General features: G+C 34.6%; 2 protein-coding genes across 10 annotated transcripts in view; both read left to right on the top strand.

Annotated features, from left to right (window-relative positions):
- The first annotated feature begins 1967 nt into the window (after positions 1-1967).
- Positions 1968-6467, top strand: LOC129255564 (uncharacterized). The gene is made up of 3 exons (XM_064097174.1): positions 1968-2076; positions 3209-3491; positions 3924-6467. The coding sequence occupies exons 2-3, from the start codon at positions 3209-3211 to the stop codon at positions 4370-4372; spliced, it is 732 nt and encodes a 243-aa protein (XP_063953244.1). The 5' UTR covers positions 1968-2076; the 3' UTR covers positions 4373-6467.
- A 5034-nt stretch (positions 6468-11501) lies between these two features.
- The window catches only part of LOC129256275 (aminoacylase-1-like), a 31480-nt gene continuing 19980 nt past the window's right edge, over positions 11502-23001 (top strand). Inside the window, exons 1-6 of one of the 9 annotated variants that reach the window (XM_064097173.1) lie at positions 11502-12599; positions 15010-15114; positions 20074-20145; positions 20734-20756; positions 21560-21679; positions 22528-22604. In XM_064097173.1, coding sequence (XP_063953243.1) covers positions 21642-21679; positions 22528-22604 — 115 coding nt within the window. In that variant the 5' untranslated portion in view covers positions 11502-12599; positions 15010-15114; positions 20074-20145; positions 20734-20756; positions 21560-21641. Of the gene's footprint in view, positions 12600-15009; positions 15115-17839; positions 19486-19623; positions 19870-20073; positions 20146-20733; positions 20757-21559; positions 21680-22527; positions 22605-23001 lie in introns of those variants that run through there. The other 8 variants (XM_064097171.1, XM_064097168.1, XM_064097165.1 and 5 more) reach the window with 8 other exon arrangements.

Genomic DNA, 23001 nt, shown 5'->3' with positions numbered 1-23001 from the left:
AAAGTTTACACTTTGAAAAAGACCCCCTAATTGAAAAAAAAATACATCATGGGGATGTTTTTTTCACATATATTCTCAGGCTTTGGTCTCATCTACCAGATGAAAGTATGATTTTGGACAGAGTCTTACACTTGAGTGAGCAAGATCCATTTGTGTATAGCTTGCAGAAATCGGTTTGCGCTGAAATGATTATTTCAACACTGTGTCAATGGCAAAAGGGAAAAAAAACGATGTGATCGTGTGCATAGTTATATCTTTTTGGGGCATTTTGGGTCAATGGAAATTAAAACATTTACATATTAACTTTTTATAGCAACCTTCTACCCGAATTAACATTTTAAATCGAGGTAAAACTGACTTTTAGGTTTGTGCCAGCTAGATCTGAGGACATCAAATGAAACAAATCAATGTAAACACAAGTTCATTTCAGACATCTTTAGCATTTATCTTCATTAAGTTTTGTCATTTAGAGAGGGCAGTGTTACCATTTCGTACTTCATATCATAGTTGTGTCTCCACACTTCCGGAGGTATGACAAGGAATAGCAGAGAAAAAAATAAAGCCTATTATTTCTTGTGAATCACTGCTTCAACATATAAAGCAGATATCATCGCTAAGGTTTAGGTGGGGAGGACTCGGAGGAGTAGTATAGTGGTGCTCGAGTGAGTGTAATAGCCAGTTACAAAGGAAAAACATATCTTAAAATCACTCCTCTTAATAGCTAAAGTCCATGGGCTCTTCAAGATCTTGGATCTTAGACCTTAGAATCGGGCAATCACTTTAAGTAGTCATGAAAAAGAAGCATATGTCACTACATAATAATAATAATAGGTATTTATCTAGCGCCATCTATCTAGAAATATTATATTCCGAGGCGCGCTATTATTACTCCGGCTTTAGCTCGAGCTGCCTTTCAGCACTCATGCATTCACGGAATTAATCCTACCGGGTAGGATAAATAACGCCATGGCTGGGATTCGAACCCACAACCGTCTGTTTCAAAGTCAGAAGACTTATCCACTGGGCCACAACGCTCCACTTCACTACATAAAACAATAATAACTCGAAGTGCAAGGAAATATATTTAGTGTATATTTACTTAATTGCAAACGGGATGTTTTAATACAACAGGAATGTATATCTCATTAAACAGACACCAGGAACGATGAACACATCGGCCCTGAGCAAATTATGTATCATAAAAGTATGAAAAAATATTTCTTATGTAATATAAAATAATATATATGATATAATATAACATCATAATGTACAATAATTTCCTAATTGAGGTCTTTTCCTAGTTGCATATGGTTTTTAACTCATTACCACGTTGGTTATATTACTTATGGGATGCAATACAAATTTAGTGATTAGAATATACCTTAGATATCATGTGTATGTTGGCAGATTTGAATCTTACACCCCTTGGTCTGAAAAATTGCTGCAATTAAGGTTATTCAAATTGAAGGTTGATTTAAATAGAGACTTATTGTATATTGATTGGCCCCTGGATGTGTATCATAGATATTATTCTCTATTGTTTAGAACTGAGTTAAGTTTATACTTAGAATCAGGGATATTAATGGATATAAAAAGCCTTTGACATTCTGTACATTAGCTGCTTACTGATGGGAAATTTTGAAAGGATAAGCAATATTGCACTTTTCTTCTCCACTTCTCCCTTCAACCTTCTTTCTCTCTCCCTCTCGCATGATATATTGCCAACTGAAATGATGGTATGAAATATGTATTCTTCTCCTTCTTTTTCTTCTTCTTCTCCTTCTTTTTCTTCTTCTTCTCCCACCACTTCTTCCTTTTTTCTCCTTCTTCTCTTCTTCTTTTTCTCCCACCACTTCTTCTTTCTTCTTCTTCTGTTTTGAATATGAAATCGGTATTAATGCATGCATATCTGAAACAGAGGCTAACGCAATGACCTCGGACGGGGAATCCCCAATACCTGTTTGAGAGACACAGACATGCAACACGGTTCATCATATCATTCCGAGAGTAACGATAACCGATAAGAGGTTGCATGGTGCTGCATATCAAACGATAAGAAAGAGGCGCGGTTTCATCGTAAGTAATAACTTTAGTAATTATTGTAAACATTATGTTTAGTATAAATGTTCAGACTTCTATCATTGCTTTAAAATTACGTATCATGGTTGTCCATTGTGCTTGTGTTCGCTGGTTTAAAAATAGGCCAATAGTAATTCTCCTCATAATTATTCAGGGCAACTTCAAAACATGTCCGGGAAACATGCCGCTTATTTACCAAGTAATAGTCGAAAGGATTTTGTTATATTAATCAAGTCATTTTTATCGCCTTCGTATAGTTGGATGGCGTGAAATTGGTTAGCTTAAAACTTTGATAAAAAACAAACTTGTGCGAGTATAAAGATGCATAGGCCTATGTATTTGGGGTATAGCAATGACATGAATGAGGAGTTGCTTCATCGGGAATATAAAACAAAGAAACTTGAGACGCATTTGATAATATGCACATAACCCACTGAACAGATCAGTGATATAACCCCACTTGCAGAAAGAATCGACGAAATTGGAAGTAAAGTTACTATAGCGGAAAAAAGGAATTCAAGCAAGAGATGGGAGATGACGGGGTGAGAGAACAGGAAAGAAGACAAAGAGAATAAGGAAGGAAAAGAACACATAGTGACTACAATAACGTAAAATTCAGGGAATGGGTATGAAAAGGACCAGGGAAAAATCGAAAAGAAAGTTAAAAATAGGGATGCAAGAAAGATATAGAATGAATGACAAAAAAAATAAAGACAAAGAAAGAAACAAAACTGAAAAATAAAATCGCTCTGTTCATTTTTTTTTCCTTTCTCATAAACTTCCTCTTTTTCTTCCTTATTTTTCATTTCCTTACTCACTTCCCCTTTTATTTGCTTAACTTTCCCAATTTTCTTCCGTTTCTTCCTATCTTGCGTTTAGAGATGTAAATTAGTAGGCCTATATGAGGATACACAATTTTCATAAGAAATTTAAAAAGTGAGGGATATTTGTTATATAATTTGCATTTGATATTTCAAATCAAAATCAAGCTGTTTGATTTTTCTTGAATTAATATATGGCTACGAAATTTTGATTTTATGAGAGGTCCAGTGTTATTGTTTCTACAATATTGTTAAAATTCACATTTTCATTTTCAATGTTAATCTTGACATTCTTTATCTATTCGCAGATGGAGAGTCAATCATCAAACCCGGGACCAGTTACGATAGGCATCTGTACATCAGCGTTGAAGTCCAACATCGAGGCTTTTATAAATAAAGTCAAAAGTCTCCCCAATGTAGCAGTTAAATTTATTCAGCTACCATACAATGATTTAGACAGTTTTCGGCTTTCAAGTGAAGGACTGGATGGTGTGATAGTATGTCATTCTATCAACAATCGTCGTTTTGCAATCACAGACGTCATGGATGCACTCTATGACAAGTTCTTGCCTCATGTCAAACAAGTATTTGGTATGAAAACTTAACAGAATCTTTTCACATCAGTATAGGCCTAAAATAACTCATCAACTTTACTTCATTTCATGGTCCATTCACAATAGACATGATAGATCCTATTACTGTTATAGGCCGATATGGGATGAAACTATAGGATTCATCCGATTTGGTATAGAAATAATATAATGGGCATCAAGTTTTCTTATCTTGCCCGTAATATAGAGTACATTTAGGAATAAATTATGTCATCACATGCATGGCCAGAAAAGTTTTGAGGTGTAACCCCATATGATTTGAAAATGACTGTTCGTTGTTGTATCTCTGTTAATTTTTTAGTGTTCTCATTTTAAATTTATTTTCAGAGTTGTTTTTAATTGCACTATCACAAAGAGTTTACAAAAAAATGTCATGATCTGTAAGTTTGTTACCTCTTATTATCCGTTTCAGGAAAGGATAACGTTTGTGTTATTGCACACGACTTTCATTGGCCCATGGGATCGGGACGGGATGGCCATACCAAGGTCAAAGGAGCATACATGGATACCTTCCGATACAAACAATTCACGACATTTGAGTGCGCCAAACTGGCCATCATCTGCGGTAGACTAGACAAAGGGATAGAAATGGATGAAGAAGATTTTAAGAAGACTGAAGACTTCGTGTATCAGTGTGGAAAGCGAAAGCCATATATCAGTATCCCAAATATGGACTTGACACCGATGGGTGGAAAATGTGCATGGCGTTCCAATTGGGGGCGATTTAGAAAGGTTTCTGCATGCCTGAGTGTCATTGGTTACTTCTGTTGGTCTTACTTCTTGAAAACCATAGTCCTACATAATGAACGTATGTTAATGGTCAATTATAACGGTAACTTCTTCTACTGCATGGCAGGTTAAAATTTAACACACATTTCATAGTGTGTATCTCACATCCTACAAAATAATGATGGTAGTTTGCATTTCATAGAGTTAATAAAGCGATATTAACTTTCATGCAACCACATTGATTTTGTTACGCTTCAGCGAGCAAAAAATGTGTTGGCAACTGATATTACGCAAAAAGGAACAGCAACTTTAGGGTGTTCAGTAAAATTGAAATATCTCATGTTCCTGAGTGGATAGAGCGATTATTTGAATATGTAAATATGCGTTCGTTACTGGATTAAGATGTGTCAAAATATTAAATAATTTGTTACTGTCTTTTGGGGGCTATGATAATTTTTCCACGACCATGCTGGTAACTGACATTACGTAACTAACATTACTCACAAATTTACCATAGAGATAACACGTGGAAGTAAAATATGTGGAATCATTGCATAAATCTTCTGTCCAAGGCTTCACCTGAAAGTGTGTTTGATATGGCAGTAAAGCTGAGTTCCTGGGACATTTAAATTAAAAAAGCCCGGTTTTTCTAAATTCTTTTTCTTTACTTTAAACATCTTATTATGTAGGTAACTGAAACTAAATGTACATGTACTACATTTAAGGCTTAAAATATCATAATAATTTACGTCAAATAATCAGAAGAAGAAATGCTTACATACTCGGGGGGGGGGGGGCATAGCAGCTACATGTATATATTCCGATAGTTATTTGATATTGCATGGTAGTTACACATAGATTTCTCTGATCATGCGCCCAATTTTTATATTCGTCAGTTTTATATTGATTTTTTTTTACCTTTTCCTTCTTCAACTCCCAAGAAATGACAGAAATGAATTAAGGCCTGTATCCTCTCCTACCCCTCTCCCGAATTTCATGTAACTACAGTTTTATTGACTTTCTAATCAGGTCAGTGCAAGCAATGCTTGTTCATATCTGTCAGATTTCAATTTTCTTCATATTTCATTTAATCAATATCTTTGCTTATTTGTTTTTTTAAGCTGTCAATAAAAATAAACTCCAATTTCAAAAATAAAACTGTGAACTATATGTGTATCAGATCCATGCAACATTGATCAGAGCTGTCCAAATTTATATTTTCATCTTTATTTGTACACCAAAAACAAAATCTTATCACACAACTGAAACTATTAACAGGTATACAGGGGGAAATTATAAGAGGGTTGGGGAGATTTAGCTCCGAAATGCTCAAATGAACCCTAGAAATTAACTTAAGGGGCCCTGAAAACCATCCTTCATTGCACCGTTTTAAACTTATAGTTGCAGACTTTTTTAAGCAGTAAATTGAGAAAAGTAGCCCCCGAAAGTAATTTTTTTTTTTTACCTGATACAAACAATTATGTACTTGGCATGTACATTATATTATGTAAACTAATTTCATAATATTGATTTTTGGCCCAATAGGAATGCAACTTACTTCATAATTTCATATAACACAATTTACAATAACTGTAGCACAGTATTCCATGTGACCTACATACTTTTTAAAGGTCAATAGCAAGCTCCTACTGGTGGGATTTAACTAAGTGAAAGACTATTAACAAGTAAATATTATTTTTTTTCGCAACGAAATTGACCACATTTGCATTTCCCTATTAATTGATAACCATCGTTTTATCATGGTAACTGACATTACACCTCGGTAACTGACGTTACACATATTTAATGGTACCCTATGAAGTGATTGTAACTTGCCTATCTTAAATTTTGGTGTAGAAGGAAGGGGTGTTACCTAAGGAGGAATTCTATCAGGTTTCATGTAATATAAGCTCTTTTCTGGCGAATGAGAACAAAAAAGTTCATGTTTTTGGTAACTAACATTACATACAATATCATAATTATACTTCATCAATATTTTTTATTAGATAAATTAATTACTGGTGATTCTTTCTATGGGACTTTATAACGTATTATAATAGTAAGCTAAATCACAGGGAGAATCACACTTGTTCTACAAAAACAGTCAGTCAAAAGAAAACATGTGTCTTTCAACACTATACTTTGGCGGCCATTTTAAAATCCAAAATAGCCGCCAGAATCGAAAAAAATTGTCCCATTAAATAAAGCATGAAGCATTTGACTCGAATATCATTTTTTTTACCCCTGTGTCCGTCTATGGTGAAAATGCCTCATGCTAAGTCTTATATCAATTAGAGGATGATGGGCACAAGACCCGGGGCACAAGAACAAGGATTCTCAAGGCTGAATTTAATTATAAAAACAAATAATGAAAATAACATAAACCTGTAGGCTGTAATATAAGATGAATGTTGGCGTATGTAAGTGTGCGCGCGCGGGCGGGTGGGAGGGTGGTGTATTCATGTGTGTTTGAAGGTTTATTAAGACTCAACGATCCAACATGGATCTGTTTATAACAAAATTATTCAAGGTTAGTTTTGTATCAGATAATCTATACTTCTTTTGTAAACAGGATGCTGAAACATACACACACTTGTTTCTTACATGTCAATTATTTCAACCACTCTGGAAATGAAGTGATCAGATATTTGAAGTTATCTGGTTTTGGAAAGAGTATTTCAAATCAACTTAATGCCGTTAATAATGAAACACTCATCTTTACAATTTTATCCATTTATATGGGACTTTAAATCACATTAATTGACACAACAATGTAAAGAATATTTCAATTATAAATTTTGCTCAAAATTTGAAATGTATCATCTCCCAATATATACTCTTAAAGATTATTCAAAATCTTTCCTTTTCATAATATGCATCATTATGCCATTTCCACGTTTTTTGGAAGACTATATTGTGGCCTGTGATGGCCTATGGTCCTTTCCTATGGCACCCTTTTCCCCGAAAGTCATTATCAATTTTATTTCATTCTCATCTTACCTTTAACTCTATATTTAATCTCTATTTGCTCATTTTATGTATCTCTTTTCTTTTAAAGTTAATGTTATAGAAAATTTACCCTTATCATCCTTTGTAATATATGAATATTATTTTAAACGACTGAAACAACTTTTTCAAGGCTCGTTTACTACGCTCACTCGCCGTATTTTCTCCCATTATTACACCCCCTTGAAGGAATTTTGATTATCATGTCTTCCAATTATTGAAAACTTGCTCGGTTGCTTCGCTCGCTCGCATTCGATATTAAACCTTTATTCAGCAGTTTACGTCACAACAAATCTATTACAATATAACCACCGGAAGAAAACATATCGTAATAGTCCTTTAAGTGAAAACCCGCCTCCCCACTCAGTGTTATTTAGGGTACGCCTATATGCTCGTTCCCTCCCTTTGAAAGCACCCCCCCCCCTATCTCATGTCTGCCAAAATTTCTGAACATATCGTTTTGAACATATCGTTTTGCCCCCCCCCCCCCCAATAATTTCTCATGTGCAAAATTAAAATAAGATTGTAATGTTACACAGAAATCAGCAAGCGAGATTGAAATACACATCCTCGCGGGCTTTTCGCGGGCTTTTCCTGCCTTGCATGGAGACCCCCCTAAATCGGGAACACTGCTCAATGTACCCCCTATCTGAGACAGACAACCCCCTCCCCACACACACACACCCTTCACCCTCAGGTTAGCTGTCATTACGCTTTAAGCTTTCAAAACTAGCAGGAAAATTTCAGGAATTTGATCAATTTTTCTGTGATATTCAAGATATTTTATAACCCCCTTTTTAAATTTCTCAGGAGTCCAAAGAGAGAGAGAGAGAAACCCCCCTCTTCTTTAAAGAAATCTCCGGGTGAAAAGTCAAATACACCCCTTATTTTACAATTTGCGGGCCGGACTTGTCCCGCGAAAAACTACCCCTTTATCGGACATTTTGGGAACACGCATGCGGTCCCTCCGACTCCGGAGTGGGGGCAGAGGCGTCGATCCTGGGGGGGCAGGAGGGCGAACATATATTGGGTGGGCAAACATATCGTTTTGCCTCCCCCCCCCAATAATTCCTCATGTGCAAAATTAAAATAAGATTGTAATGTTACACATAAATCAGCAAGCGAGATTGAAATACATATCTCGTTCTTTATTCAAAATCGTGCTCAAAATATCTGCTTTTCAGATTGGAATATAAAAAATTTTCAGCTCGCGCTTCGCGCTCGCATCATTTCTGTAGCAAAACCCCATACTTTTCATGATTAAATAGGTGAACAGAATGTCCCGTTTTCAGTTCTAAACCTCAAAAGAACTCCCGCTTCGATTTGCAATAATCTTTTGTTGGGTATATATCTTGTTCTTTATCAAAAACGTCCATTAAACTGTCAATTTTTTTCAGATCAAAATATCAAAATGTTCAGCTTGCGTTTCGCGCTCGTATCTATTGTTATTTTAGACACCCATCTTAATCGTACCAAAAATGCTTAGAATATCAAGCTTTCAGGTCAGAATATTAAAAAAATTCAGCTCGCTCTCGGCACTCGCATTATCTGTGTAGTGAGATCCTCCTCATGATTTACTACAAACAATCCTAAACAGGTACCTTTTTCCTGTTTTCAGTTCAGTATACCAAAAAATTTCAGTTCGCACTTCGCGCTCGCATTTATTTGTTGGTGAGATATGTGTCTCTTTCTCACGAGTCATATATATGTATATATACATACATATATATGACTCGTGAGAAAGAGACACATATCTCACCAACAAATTATATATATATATATATATATATATATATATATATATATATATATATATCTATATGTATATAATATACATGTATATATATATAAATGTGTGAAGTTATACATGTACAACAGCTTTGGCAACTCTTTTATTTAAATATTGTAAAGAAATGAATGAAGAGAACAATGGTAGGCGTAGCTTAAATCAAGGTTCCCCAGAGCTATCTACCCTTTGAAAAAATTGGTGATGCCGAAAAAATGTCTCTGCCGGGAATCGAACCCGGGCCCCCAGCTTTGAACGCCGGTGCCTTAACCACTAGACCACAGAGACGGGTTAGTGGCAAGGGTGACCCCGATCCGACTGACCGTCAGATAGACAAATTTTCGACACTATACCAATTATAATTTCCTTTGTCGGGTGAAGGTGGGTTTTGAACAATGACAAGCCGCCATGCCTCAGCTGGATCAAAGGTATTGCTTTGATACAGTACACGTATGGGAGAAAGTATACAAAATGTACAACAGCTTTGGCAACTCTTTTATTTAAATATTGTAAAGAAATTGATGAAGAGAACAATGGTAGGCGTAGCTTAAAGCAATACCTTTGATACCTCTGTATAATAGCCCGTAATGTGATAATTACACACCACTTGAAAGAGGTTTCTGGACACCATTCTTTCTTCTACCTACTGAAAATTTGCTGGCTCGCATTTGAATATTAATTGTAGTCGGTAGTTTTTATCACAACAAATCCATTACAATATAACTATCGAAAAACACCTTATAAAAACACCTTTAACTGAAAGATGGTAGTACAAGGTCATATACCCCCGTATACATACAGCTTGGTGTGTCCCAAAAATTTTGAGTTTTCAGGTGAATAATTGCTACCCCCCCCCCCCACTTCTCAGACCGGATTTACGCCAGTGGGCTGGAAAATTTGACAAGCAAAACAAAAAGATATCCCCCCTAATGTAAGGTCATTTCGACCAAAATAAATTTGACAAGCAAAAAAAAAAGGGAAAAAAAAGGTTATCACCAAAAAGTAAGGTCATCTCGTCCAAAATACACGTTTTATTTGGATTTTGAATGATGTATTTATATCATAAAAGACCAAAAATATTATGGGGACATTTGATATTGTGTTCCCCTACTATTTTGGGTAGTGGGACGCGTCCCCCTGCCCCCCCCCCCCCCCGGGATTTCCGCCCATGTTTCGCACAGATCTAGACAATAGCCTCTACATTGGCCCTGGTAAAACCGGACTGCAGAGTATACCATAATAATGCGCGTCCCACTAAAACTATACGCAGAATTATCTGTAACTGACGAATTTATTTCATTGTAATATCACCTATATCATGTATATAAATCCTTGTTCACGCATATATCAATTTGAAGAAAAGATTACCAAAGACATTATTTGGCGGACGGTATCTTGTTTTTGCAAGGAAATCGCATATCTCGAAAATTTTATATATGCTCTTTAATTTGATGCCTACAGAAAACAGCGAAGGGGTAACAGTTCACATCCTGTATAATAATTTCATTAATCATGGCCCTGAGAAGCGGGGTGCTGAAGCGGCTCAAGGGTGCATAACACCCCCCCCCCCCCCCTTGAAAATTAGGTTTATATGCTAAAATGTGGAAATTATACCCAAATCAACTTCATTTGGGAACGAACCGCCCCCTTTTTTTGTAAAAAAATCATTTCCAGGCCCTTGCGTGTTTTCACGGATTACCTAACAGTAGGAATTGTAACATAAAGTCTGTGCGTGGAAGTTCGTCAACAAAACTTCATTCCGACAGAGAGCCTGTTAAAAGTGATCCTCCTGCTATTTTGAACTACCCTTTTTTCAAAAGAGTGATTTAATTGTTTCTAGCAACATTCACATGCGATTTCATGACATTTACAAAAAATTCAAACAAAGCTCAAATCAATTCAAACAAACATTTATTATCCTCCAGTTTAACATATTCAACATCATATTAATGATCACATAAACTTCCGGATAAACTTCTAGAAAGCATAACGAGAACAAGAGAAAGTGATGTTTACAATATATATACAGTATTACGTAAGGTCTAGCTTATCTACTGAAAATAATAAAAATAAACAACCTTTTTGATTTGGTATGATATTTTGATCGGCGCATATATTATTTTTTGAATAAGAGTGACGTTAAAAACCAAACAACAACAACAAGGAGCAGAACAAGGTTGATGGGATAATACACATGTTTTATAAAGTAATATTCAGGTTGTAACTAAGTGATATTTGAAACATCAAAATGAAGTAATATAATATGAGGTTCGATCCCAGCCAGCAGTTATTATGATAATTATGATCAATATGTTGTCGTGAGTTTATCACTTTCTTATATGTAGATGTATGGGGCTGTGCATGCATGTGTATCATTGTTTTTCTAAAAGATGAAAATAGATATTGTTAACGTTTAACCGATAAACAAATTACCATATGACTTCTTAGCTAGTCATACATATTAGTCATGATGGTTAGCTACATGGACACCGTTGTGTGAACAACTATTGAGACAGCTCCGGGCTGATTTGCTCTATTTACCTCTAATTTCACCTACACTGTCGTCATTTTCCGGATTATTCCAGTCTACGAACTTTGCTTTGGGATTATAGTATACACTGGACCTATTTTTGGAAGGATACCTTGCATTCATTTCCTGTTTTTTGATAACATTTTAGAGTGAACAACACAAGGTAAAATGCCTCGCGACTTACGCTCGCAATCGAACCCTAAGACCAATGAGCGAAGCCACGCCTCTGGCCCCAGTGCTATTGAGTCTTCGGTAACACGCAACGAACAGCTCACAGCTACACCGGATGTTTCGCTTTCACTTATGGACGTAAACAAAAACATGGAATCTTCGTTTGCAAGGGTCTTTGAAAAGCTGGACTATCTTACAGGTGATATTGCAGCTATCAAAACCAAAGTGAGTGATATTGAAGGAGCTGTTGAGTTCAATTCTGGAAAAGTCAAAGAGATCGAGAAGGATATTATCCCGAAAATTACTGTCAATCTGGAATCTCGTATTGCTGACCTTCAAAATCAGCTCACTTCGATGGAGATCTACAACCGCCGTTCCAACTTGCTCTTCTACGGTCTACATGAGGATTCTAACGAGAATATATTTCAAGTCATCCGCAAGTGCATCGTTGACCTAGGAATAGACGCAGACGAAGCGGCCAACATGGCGTTTGTTAACGCTCATCGCCTTCTCCGACGCGCAACTCATGACGCAAGCTTTCAACCCACAGCGCCCAATCCAATAATAGTCAAATTTGTGTATATGACCGACCGAAATAAAGTTCTATCGGCCTTCGAAAATAGAGATCGACGACCAAGAGTCAACGCGCAACCCATACCTGGTAGTCCTACTCCAAAACGCATCTCGATCCGCACCGACCTCCCCCCTGCCCTCAAGGCCAGACGCGGTCATCTCGCGAAGGTTGCATATGACATGAGAAAAAAGGATGGCGTGTCGACCAAGATATTTCTCAAAAACACCAAGGTTTGTCTTCAATGGAAACCAAAAGGAGCATCCACTTGGAATGACTACCAGCACCAGGATGAGTAAATTAAATTCTTCTTCATGATTATTATTTATTTTCATGTATGTTTGAAAAAAAAGAAAGAAATGTGTTATCATGCAAGAAAAAGGAAATTATCAATGATTTGCTATTTACCTTAAAATATTCAAGCAAGTTTTTGACAGCTATTTCTCAATTATCCTCACGAAAATCGATTTTCTGTATTTATGAAATATGAGCAGAAAACAAATACATGTATTTATTATGACTAGTAACTACAATGTACTTACCTGCATCATGGTCCATGCCTGCATACAGTTCAACATCTTAGATACTTTGGTTACATCACTTCCCATGCTTCCAGAAATGGTGCTTTGGTTTACAATTCATACAGGAAAAAATCAACTTTTTAGCATCTTACTTCTTTAGGGGGCATTCCGTACTCTTCAGACTCAAGATCGATGTATGATCAGTAAACCTATGTTTCTTTATATACTGTCTAACCCCTCAGTTGCTTTGGTTACACCATTTCCAGAAATAGCTGTTTTAGTTATGTTAGGTTACAATTTATACATTAAAAACGTAGCATCTTACTTCAAGTGGTATTTCATACTCTTCAGACTCATGATGTAATTCACTGAAGATACCGATATTTATCATACTTTTGTTGTTTAACCCCTCAGTTGCTTTGGTTACTCCACCATGCAAAAATGGCTGCTTTTGTTACAATATAAAACAATAAAAATAAAATAAAATCGTCATGATTGTAGCATCTTACTTCCCAAGGGGTATTTCATACTCTTCAGACTCAAGATGCACCAACTGAAAACATACCTTCATTAATTATGACAAAACTTGGTTACTCCATTTCCTAAAGTGTTTGTTTTGTTACAATTTGCCAACATTTTTGTCTACTTTTTATAAAGCATTTGACTTCTTTGGGGTTATTCAAGCCTTTTTCAATTATTCTAATCTATTGGAGTCCACCTCGTTGATGTAACCGATATATTCCTACATTGTTAATGTTTTGCTTAAACTTTTTCTTAATTCGTTGTTATTTTGTTTGTTTGACGTATGTCTTTACATACGAACGATAAATATACCTGTAATTCATCACCACATTCATATTCGAATCTGTCTGTTAGTTTGGTTACTAAACTTCCTGAAATGGCTGCTTTTGCTTACATTTTATTCTTATCCATGCCTGTATTTATCATGAATAAAATATACAGTTGGGTATGCCAAATACTTTGGTTATTCCATTTTTGGAAACTGCAGATGTTTGTCTAAAGTTCCAAGTTTCCTTTACCTTATTTGTTTAAAAATTTATTTAAAAAACAACAACAATTTATACAGTCTAACTATTATATGGGTATTTCAAACTCTTTTTGGTCATACATTGGAGTATACCCTGTTGATGTTTTCATTGGAGTCTCTCTCGTTGATGTAATCGAGATATTCTGCTTTTTTGCCTCTAACCATATTCTGAATGATTTGTGATTTGTTTCATTATCTGCATGTGCGTCAATCTGACATTAATTCACGTCAGTTCAATGATATACAAAGATTATCTGATTTTAGAAGTTATCCCTTATGTTCGTGTTCTTACTTTTGAAGAAAAAAAAATCGTCATAGACGCCCATCAGGCACGAAGACATTCTGAATATGCTGTACCGGAAAAGTGGTCTAACACATTGAAAACGGTTGATACTTACATTCAACACTTAACCAGCTAAATGTACTATTCTGTTCTACACTCTGAGTATATACTTTTGGAATTGTCTATCATATTAAAATGAACAGATGTATATATGTTCATGTAGACAGAATAAGTCATATCTGAATTCTTTGGTTACTTTAATAGCCTTCACAAACTAGTCAAGCTGTTTCTTAACTCAAATAACTGTATATAGTCAGGGTTAGACATTTCCCTTTTTGATATATTTTATTTTCTTGACTTTTTTTTAGGAGTACACCTTTTTTCAATAAAACCGAGATGTTTTATATGCTGACAGAATAGATCTACATGTCTTTTCGTCTATATTATACACCTTTGAATCGTATGTATCATAACTCAATTTGTTTGTGATAATACGACAGTTTACATTATCATGTCAGCTAGTTTGATTTAAACATTTCACCACATTCAAGCCAAAATTGACATCTTTATTTCCTCTTGTTTGTCAGTTGATTTGATCTTCAAATGATTTGCCTCAATACCAACATTGAAATCCCATTCTAGTGAGATTTCATATTTTGCTTTACAAAATGGATTTTCTTATTTGTACATCATTATCGAACAATATATCTATTCATCTGACTTAACAGTAAAAACTGAAAATCATTTGCGTATTGTCAAAAGGTCTGTGTTGATACTGGTGAAGACCTTTTAGCTTTAAACCATTGTATATGAATTTACATATATGTGGTTTCTCCATGTCCTTGTTCTGCAGGTTCATCCCGGCAAGATAGTGGTTGTCATTACATGGGAAGGTACACATCCTTATCTTAAAAGCATAATTCTAAACTCCCACATAGATGTTGTTCCAGTCTTCCCAGTAAGTAGACTCTACTATATGACAGTGTTAGAGAGCAACAATTTTACTTGGTTTGAACTTTGGGTTATTGTGTTATTTCAATGGATATGATAAAGTAAAAATTTGACAAGTAAAAGTGACATATTGTTTAAGTTGCATTAAAAAATGAATAAAATTGAAGAAAAAAATTTGGTGCATATACAATTTTCAAGAAAGCTGAAATTATAAAAAGTTTGTTTCTGATATGGGCCATTCCGGTTAAGGAGAGAAAACGGCAAGGTCAAAATCGAGCCCCTCCCCCAAAAATATATATCAACATAAGAAATTTGTAGTGAGTGAATTATTATCCACCAGTCCTGTAGAGATAGCAGTGATAACTTCAAGACGGAAATTTTTTTCATTGTTGAGAATTTTACGATTTAAGTATGAATTTCTCCCCAAAAATGTACTGAAAATTTGGACAAACAGAATATATACTTAAACAAACTGGAATAAAACAAAATTAAAGACAAACGTGATGGAGTTGGATTACCATAAAGAAGTCTGATGTGTATGTTTGTTGATAATTCCAACTAAATTGTTGACATGTTTTACGTTTCAGAAATATTGCCGTTTGAAAAACTAGTATTGAGACGTTACCATGTCCGTCCCCTGATATTAGATTCATTAATCTCTTATTATATCGAGCCTGTAAATCATCTTGTCTTTCTTAACCTTATCATATTATACACTCATGAGGACTCTTTCAATCCCATATGGTATGATCAGATATTCCATGTACGAGAGATATGAAAATGTACTTTCAAAAATCTGATATTTTTGTCCGTCCCCTTCGTAACGTCCCAACTTTCAAGTTTCTACCACACACACGATACGAGATTCATCTCAAAAGTTCTTGAGCACGTGCGCCGGTCAACCCTGTTCATACACATACAAAATTTTCCATGTGTGTTTTCAGTCACGTAGTCCCAGGGAGAAAAAAAGCATGTCCGTCCCTTCAATATGTTTGCCGTAACGTCTAAACTTTCGTGCTTTGTCTTGGGTGATTGTTATGTTTTGGTGTTGATTTCTCGTATTTTGTCGCGGTGTGTTGATTGATTAGTGATATTTTTCCGTACTACCCTCATTTCTAAACGTATTTGTAAAGATATCCAATGATTTTCTTTCTTTATTAGAATATAATTTGCATTTACTTGAATATATGTTATCAAATTACGACGACCTAAATATTGATGATTATTACAAATATTAAGGAAAAATCTACGTAATTCTAAAAATGGCCGGGAATGTAGTAATCAAGAGATGTAGTCTTGTTGGGAGTTTCATTCTGAACAAACAAATAAAAAAAATATATATAGTTAAGGAGATAATCCGGACAATTATATAGATATCATGACGACGTTACTCATTTGATGTGGACATGATTTGAGGGTGTCCACCGTCGCGTCTCAAACTAAAAAAGTTTACTTACATGCATAATCGATACTTTTATTTAATTCTGATCTACAATCATATCTAGTTGGCAAGATTATCGAATTCTTATTCTTCATAATGCTGCAAAATAAAGCAAGAAGTTTTCTTACCTTTTTGCCATGCTTCACCTTCGCTAGGACGTTATTCTGAATCACAAAGACATGTCCAATATTTTATCCAATGACGTCCAAATTGTAAAAACGGCACATCGTACATTATCTACTCTTTTATAGATAAAATGTGTATTTCCATAATAAATCTTACGACTGCCCATACCTTCCGAGACACTTAAAAAGGTTTTATAAATTTTACATGTAAACAAAATGATGTAAAAGGCACTAGAACAGACTAGACGTTATGATCTCCATGAGGACACTGTAGAATTAAATGTCCGCAATAACGTCCTCGTAACAATTATGTATTTTACCATATTTAGTTTTATATTTATTTCAAAAACATATCAAAATCTTCTAATCGTTCTCAGAAAAAACGTTTAAATCACAATCAGGCTTTACGTTTATAAAGTGATCACCGTATGTGATGTTTATGGCTGCTCTCTTTACTTCAGACGTTATGATTTTAAACGACAATGTCTTCCGTAACGTCGCACGACTTTTACACCATAATTTGTTGCTGGTGATTCATTAGATTTAGGTGGTTGTTTTATTCACATGAATTCATGAAATAGTGCTTTCAAGCAACTTTGATTTTCTGTTCTAGAATTAAAAAAAAACAATCGAAAGATATAAAAACTACAAATTAGACGTTACGACTTTGACGATGGACATTGCCAAAAATGTGTCGCATATATAATTTTAATAATGCTTGAAATTGTCTTTATTTTCATTTGTTTTACCTCGCAATAAACTAGTATTCAAGAGTTGAAAAAAAAAAGTTAATTTAGGCATACAGTATCAAGCGATGCACGATGTGACAAGTGTCCTTTTAAGACGTTATTTATTCTTTTTAATATTCCACAATGTCTCATATAAAATTCAGGATTTTTGGAAAGTGGCGGCTAAATTTTTTGACATCGAGGGCTGCGAAACGGGATGAAAGTCGGGGGGGGTGGTCGACCATGCAAAAAAAAATCAAAATCAGATGTTTTTTTCTGATGGGATAAAGCCATCCCAGCGCCCCCCCCCCCCCCCCGTTCTGGGACCCCTGGTATCAGCGGCGGTTTGGATTTAGGTGCCCAAATTATGTCAATGTTGTGTGGCCAATGTTGTAATTCGAATTGTGACAGAATTCCATTTTCTTCTCTTTTGACAATAAAATTATAATCTTGCTTTAATCAAATGTATTTTATTTTATTTTATTTTGGATTCTGAAACAAATGTATTGAATAAACATATTTTAATGGTTCGCTACCTAAAAAGATATTTTATACGGTTTCATTTGTTCCTGAATGTACCATGCGGCGGATCCGGATATGACAAGGGGCTCAAACTGATGACTTCCCAACAAAATTGATATTTTTTAATGTTCTAAAACTATTCAAGTTGGTTTTTGGACGTTTTGTGTAAACATTTTATGGAAGTCAACATGTGGTAGGTTTTAGACGTTTTAACACCTTTTTTTAAACGTCAAAATAACCCCCTCCCCCAAAAAAAACATTTAAAAAACTTTCGGAAGTTCGATGAGATGATGATGGTGATGATAATGATGATTGATGGTGATGATGATGATAATGACAATGAAGGTAACAATTTTGCACAATGGAGATCCGATTAATGGTCGTAATGACAAGAATGATGTGAAATCATTTTAACAAGCTTTCTGCCTTTTTATTGCATCCCCGATTTCCTATCAATTATCTTTCAATTTGTATGAAATATGTGCCAACAAATAATATCACTTTTGTTTAAATTTATTAGATTTTTATTCTCATTGTTATATTCTCGATCTTTGTCTGATGATTATTTTATCACCCAGTACTTTTAATGAATTTGAAATAAATGCTGAATTGATATTGACAACTCATTGTAGCATGAATAATCGGCATTATAGGCCTACGCAATAAAAAAGATGGTTCATTGAGGGCAGAAATTCTGTCAAAGGATGCATTTATAAACGATACAAGACACAAAATTATTTTTTTAAAGACACATCACGCGAGACTTTTTACCTTTTATTATTTTCTTTTCCAATTTCATTCAAGGATTTCATCACGAAATTGTTATTTAAAAAAAAGACACATCACGCGAGACTTTTTTCCTTTTATTATTCTCTTTTCCATAATTTCATCACAGCATCAATCAATCAAAACATTCACAACCTAAATTATAAAAAAATAAAAATAATTCTTATCAGGCGCTTTTCCAAAAGTTGAAAAGTGATATACATCAGCCATTAAAAACAAATTGATTGCATGGATGTAACCACGTTATTTTGATATTGTTCCTATTTTCAATCAAATTTATTTGTTTATTCTATACATTATATTTCATTAGTTACTTTTAGTTCTTTCGTTAGAATTTATCTATTTCAATTTTATGATTATCAATTCTCCCCCCCCCCCCCGTAATGTTACCGTGTCATTAATTTGCGTTGAAACAGTCACATCGTTTGTAAAGCCGAGAAAATTTCCTTTTCTTTTTTTTTTGAAAATTTGTTCCTTCATTAGCACCGTAACGTCTCAACTGGGGACACGCGAATTGTCTTCGCCACAGCGAAGAATTGCTGCACAAAACTCGATGTTTCTGTCTTTTATTTACTGGTATTTCATCAAATATCAGAGATGTTTGTCATTTAAAGGCACTTTCAAGTCATATTTTGGAATTATGCAATTTATTTCGATATCGCTTAGAGTAACGTCCCAACATACCGGCGTATCGAAGATTGCGCTTGCTACTGAGCTTGGCAGCGCAAACTAGTGCTTCGATCACCTCCGAGTTTCTTCTATGATCGACTTTATGCGTAAAAACAACGAAAATTTTCCTTATTTATTCATTTTTATGCATGTCCACTCGGGAAGAGTAACGTCCCAACATTTTTAGAAATCAGGTGATATTGTGAAATAGACATGCCAGCTTATCTTTTCCTTATCTGAACCAGTTTACCGATGTGTTGGCCTATCTAAAACACATGAAAAACCAAGCCTAGCGAGTACTTTATTTTTCGACCCCTTTGTCCAAGTCTTAACCGGAATGGCCCATATAAGAAAGGTAGGGCTGTTTTTGCACATTTCATGAGTAGGCAAACTTTTTGTTACTTGTAGGGGTAGAATATTGAAAAATGCTTGGTGAAACTGTTTACATTTTGATGAACTGCTGGACATTTACTTAAAGAGTTGATTGATTGGTATGAATCTTAAATGTTTTTAATGTAGAAATTGTAACTCTGCATGTGATAGAAAGACTGACTCTGTAATTGGCAGTCATCTTTCATCCATCTTTGGTATGTTAAAAAATGTGGAAAATCTTGTTCTGTTTACTGAGAAGATAATGTTGATCAACCAGAACCGGTTGTGACACGTGTGTCATTTATATTTCTCCTTTAATATAGGAACATTGGGATTGTGATCCATTTGAGGCAAAGAAAATGGAGAATGGAGACATCTATGCTAGGGGATCTCAGGTGAGTATCTAATTCTTAATATCTTGGTAGAAAGGTTGGAACTAACATACTAAGGGTATGATATTACCTTTCCTCCAGTGTAAATACTAATTCCAAAGAAAACCTTTCATAATCCAATTTATTTTTAATGATATAAATTAATTTTTTTTATGTTTCATGTAAGGGGGGGGGGTGTTTTACATCATTTCTTTTAGTGATTCATATATTTTTTTTTTGGGAGGGGGATCTTATTCCCACAAATTTTACCCTTCTTACTTATATAATGGATGAATGTGATACCTCTTCCTTGATTTTTGCTGCTATGTTATACCCTTAACAACTGGTGCTGAAAAATATGATGTTGAGATTGCAGTTGTGCAGTTCAAACTCTACTGCTGATATTGAGGTATACTTGCAATAGATATTGATCAAATCAGGAGTCTTATATATTTATCTACCCCTAAGTTAACTCACTGAATGAAATCAAACAAATCATTAGAAAAAAATCTTGCATTTGATTTTTCATTTCCTTAAATACATGTATTCCAAAAGGTGTTTTTGTTGATTTTCTTTTCTTTCACTTTATTTTTATATTCCCTTGTCTTGCAGGACATGAAATGTGTTGGCATTCAGTAAGTCATATGAAAAACTTTTGTTATTTTATTTTCATATTATTTCAAACAAAACACATTTTGCTATTCTATATTTTTTAGATTATCTGTCACTCAAAACACCTCTTCAGGAACAGTTTTTCAAAATGTTAGGAATTTGTGTATTACTTGATACGATAATTCCTCTTGCAGCTCCAAAAAGCTAAATTGGAATGTGATACTTGACACTTTATATTGTTCACATTTTATGGCACAAATTTGATTTTTCATTGTTCGTAGATTGTTCATACCACCAAACAAACCTTCAAACATAATAAAATTAGAATTTGTTCAAGATTGTACCTACACTGGTGCATGTGTTGATTTGTTAGAGCCTTCGTAGTCTTTACTTTTCACTTCACTATTTGCCCATTTCTCAGATAAAGAGTCATATAATTCATAATTCATTTAATGATTATTCCTAAAATTTGTGCATAACGCTAATCAACATGCCTGTCAGAATCTATATTTAGCCACGGCATACCTTTTAAATGCTGCAAGACAATCTATGTTAATATTTGAATTACTTAATTTGGGAATGAAATGAAGTGAAATTATAAAATGAACTAATGATTATTATAGAAATAAAATTTTTACATTATTATTAGGCCTAATTTTATTATTATTATTATTCACTTGGATCAGACATTTGATCTCTATGATGAAACTTATGAAAACGTCTATATGCAGTTTAACTTTAACCTCACAAAATACAAGTCTGTGTAGCTTTCTTCAATGCAACCAACACATCTTTTTCAATAAACGCGGTTTGACACATCACACAGAGTAAAGACAAGCTCAGGTGGAACAATTATGAAATAGGATGCGCGTTTGAGAGGGAATAGCGCTGTACTTAGCTGTGGAGAGATGCGTCTACTGGTGCTGGCTAGCTATATTACGCACCGGTACGTACCCATGTGTACATAGTCTCATACCGTAGATATGAGTAGAATGCTCAAGTCTTGGCCTGCAGCATACCTTAACAAAGATTAAGTAAATAATAATGTCTTCAGTTTTCTCAATAATGTAAACGTTTTATTTCAAGTTCTTCAAAATGTATGTTTTGCATAAGGCATGTAAAATTTTTACTTTAGTTCTTCTAAATCAAATCACGCAACTCACCAATCTCAGTCCAAGTTTCTCAATGAGTTTCTTTGCTGGTTGAGTGAGCTTTCGATTTTGTGTAATAGCTGGTGTGCGGGGTTGGGGCAACATGTTTGGATTGGAAAATAATGGAAGCTTCTTTCAACAAGTCAAAATAATCTTCATACATCCAGTCTGTTCTGAACTTGCAGTTGATGCTTCATTGTCTTTCTTAATTTAGCACAAAGTTTTCAGACCAAAGAATGAGACAATGCTTTGATGAATAGTCCTCGCTCACACAATAATGGGGGGGGGGGGGACTAGAAAAATATAAGTCTAAAATGACAGAACCTTTGATAGGTGACAATAAAGCTGCAAATCTGTACTTCATTGAACTGCTTCACATTTTGACATTGATGAAAGCTATTATGAGCCTAAATATAAAAACGGGTGTAGCGTATTTGAACCAAATCAGAGTGAAGTTTGAAAGGTGCACTAAAGATTGCATCAGGTTTCCACATGTTTCCATTTTGTTTCATATTATCTCCATTTTATACAGATTACATTAAGACTTGTATTCAAGATGGGTCCAATTTATTTGAAGAATGAATTGTTTGAAAATGAAACTGTCTAAGATCATATTTCACTCTTACTACTCATTGCAATGTAGGTACATTGAAGCTATTCGTAGACTCATAAGCGATGGGAAGCGGATGATGCGAACCATACATATGACCTTTGTGCCAGGTAAGATTATTTTCAGCAACTTTAGGCAACATTTACACTGGAAGAAAATACATGTATAGTACATCCCACAAAAAAAAATCAAGGATCTTAGGCATGCCTTTCGAATTGCAGCTTTTGTTCATTATTTTGATACATTATGTAAAATTTTATCTTCAAAATCAAGTTGCGCAGGAAAATTGATCAATATTTATTTAAAATACAATAATCTTGCATGAGAAAGGGATGGCTTGTCATTTCTTTTGTGTTCTTTTTTAATGAGTTTTATTTGCAATTCACATTTTAACAAAAATATCTCAGAAACATACATGATTATTTTACATTCATATAGATAGACACCATGCTTGGTTAATGTCATATGCAACAGATATGATAAAAAAAAAGATCAATACACTATACT

This window comes from Lytechinus pictus, chromosome 3 (genome assembly GCF_037042905.1).
Source record: "Lytechinus pictus isolate F3 Inbred chromosome 3, Lp3.0, whole genome shotgun sequence".
NCBI lineage: Eukaryota > Metazoa > Echinodermata > Echinoidea > Temnopleuroida > Toxopneustidae > Lytechinus > Lytechinus pictus.
Note: the sequence above shows the minus strand (reverse complement) of the source record. Positions and strands in the feature narration are given on the sequence as shown.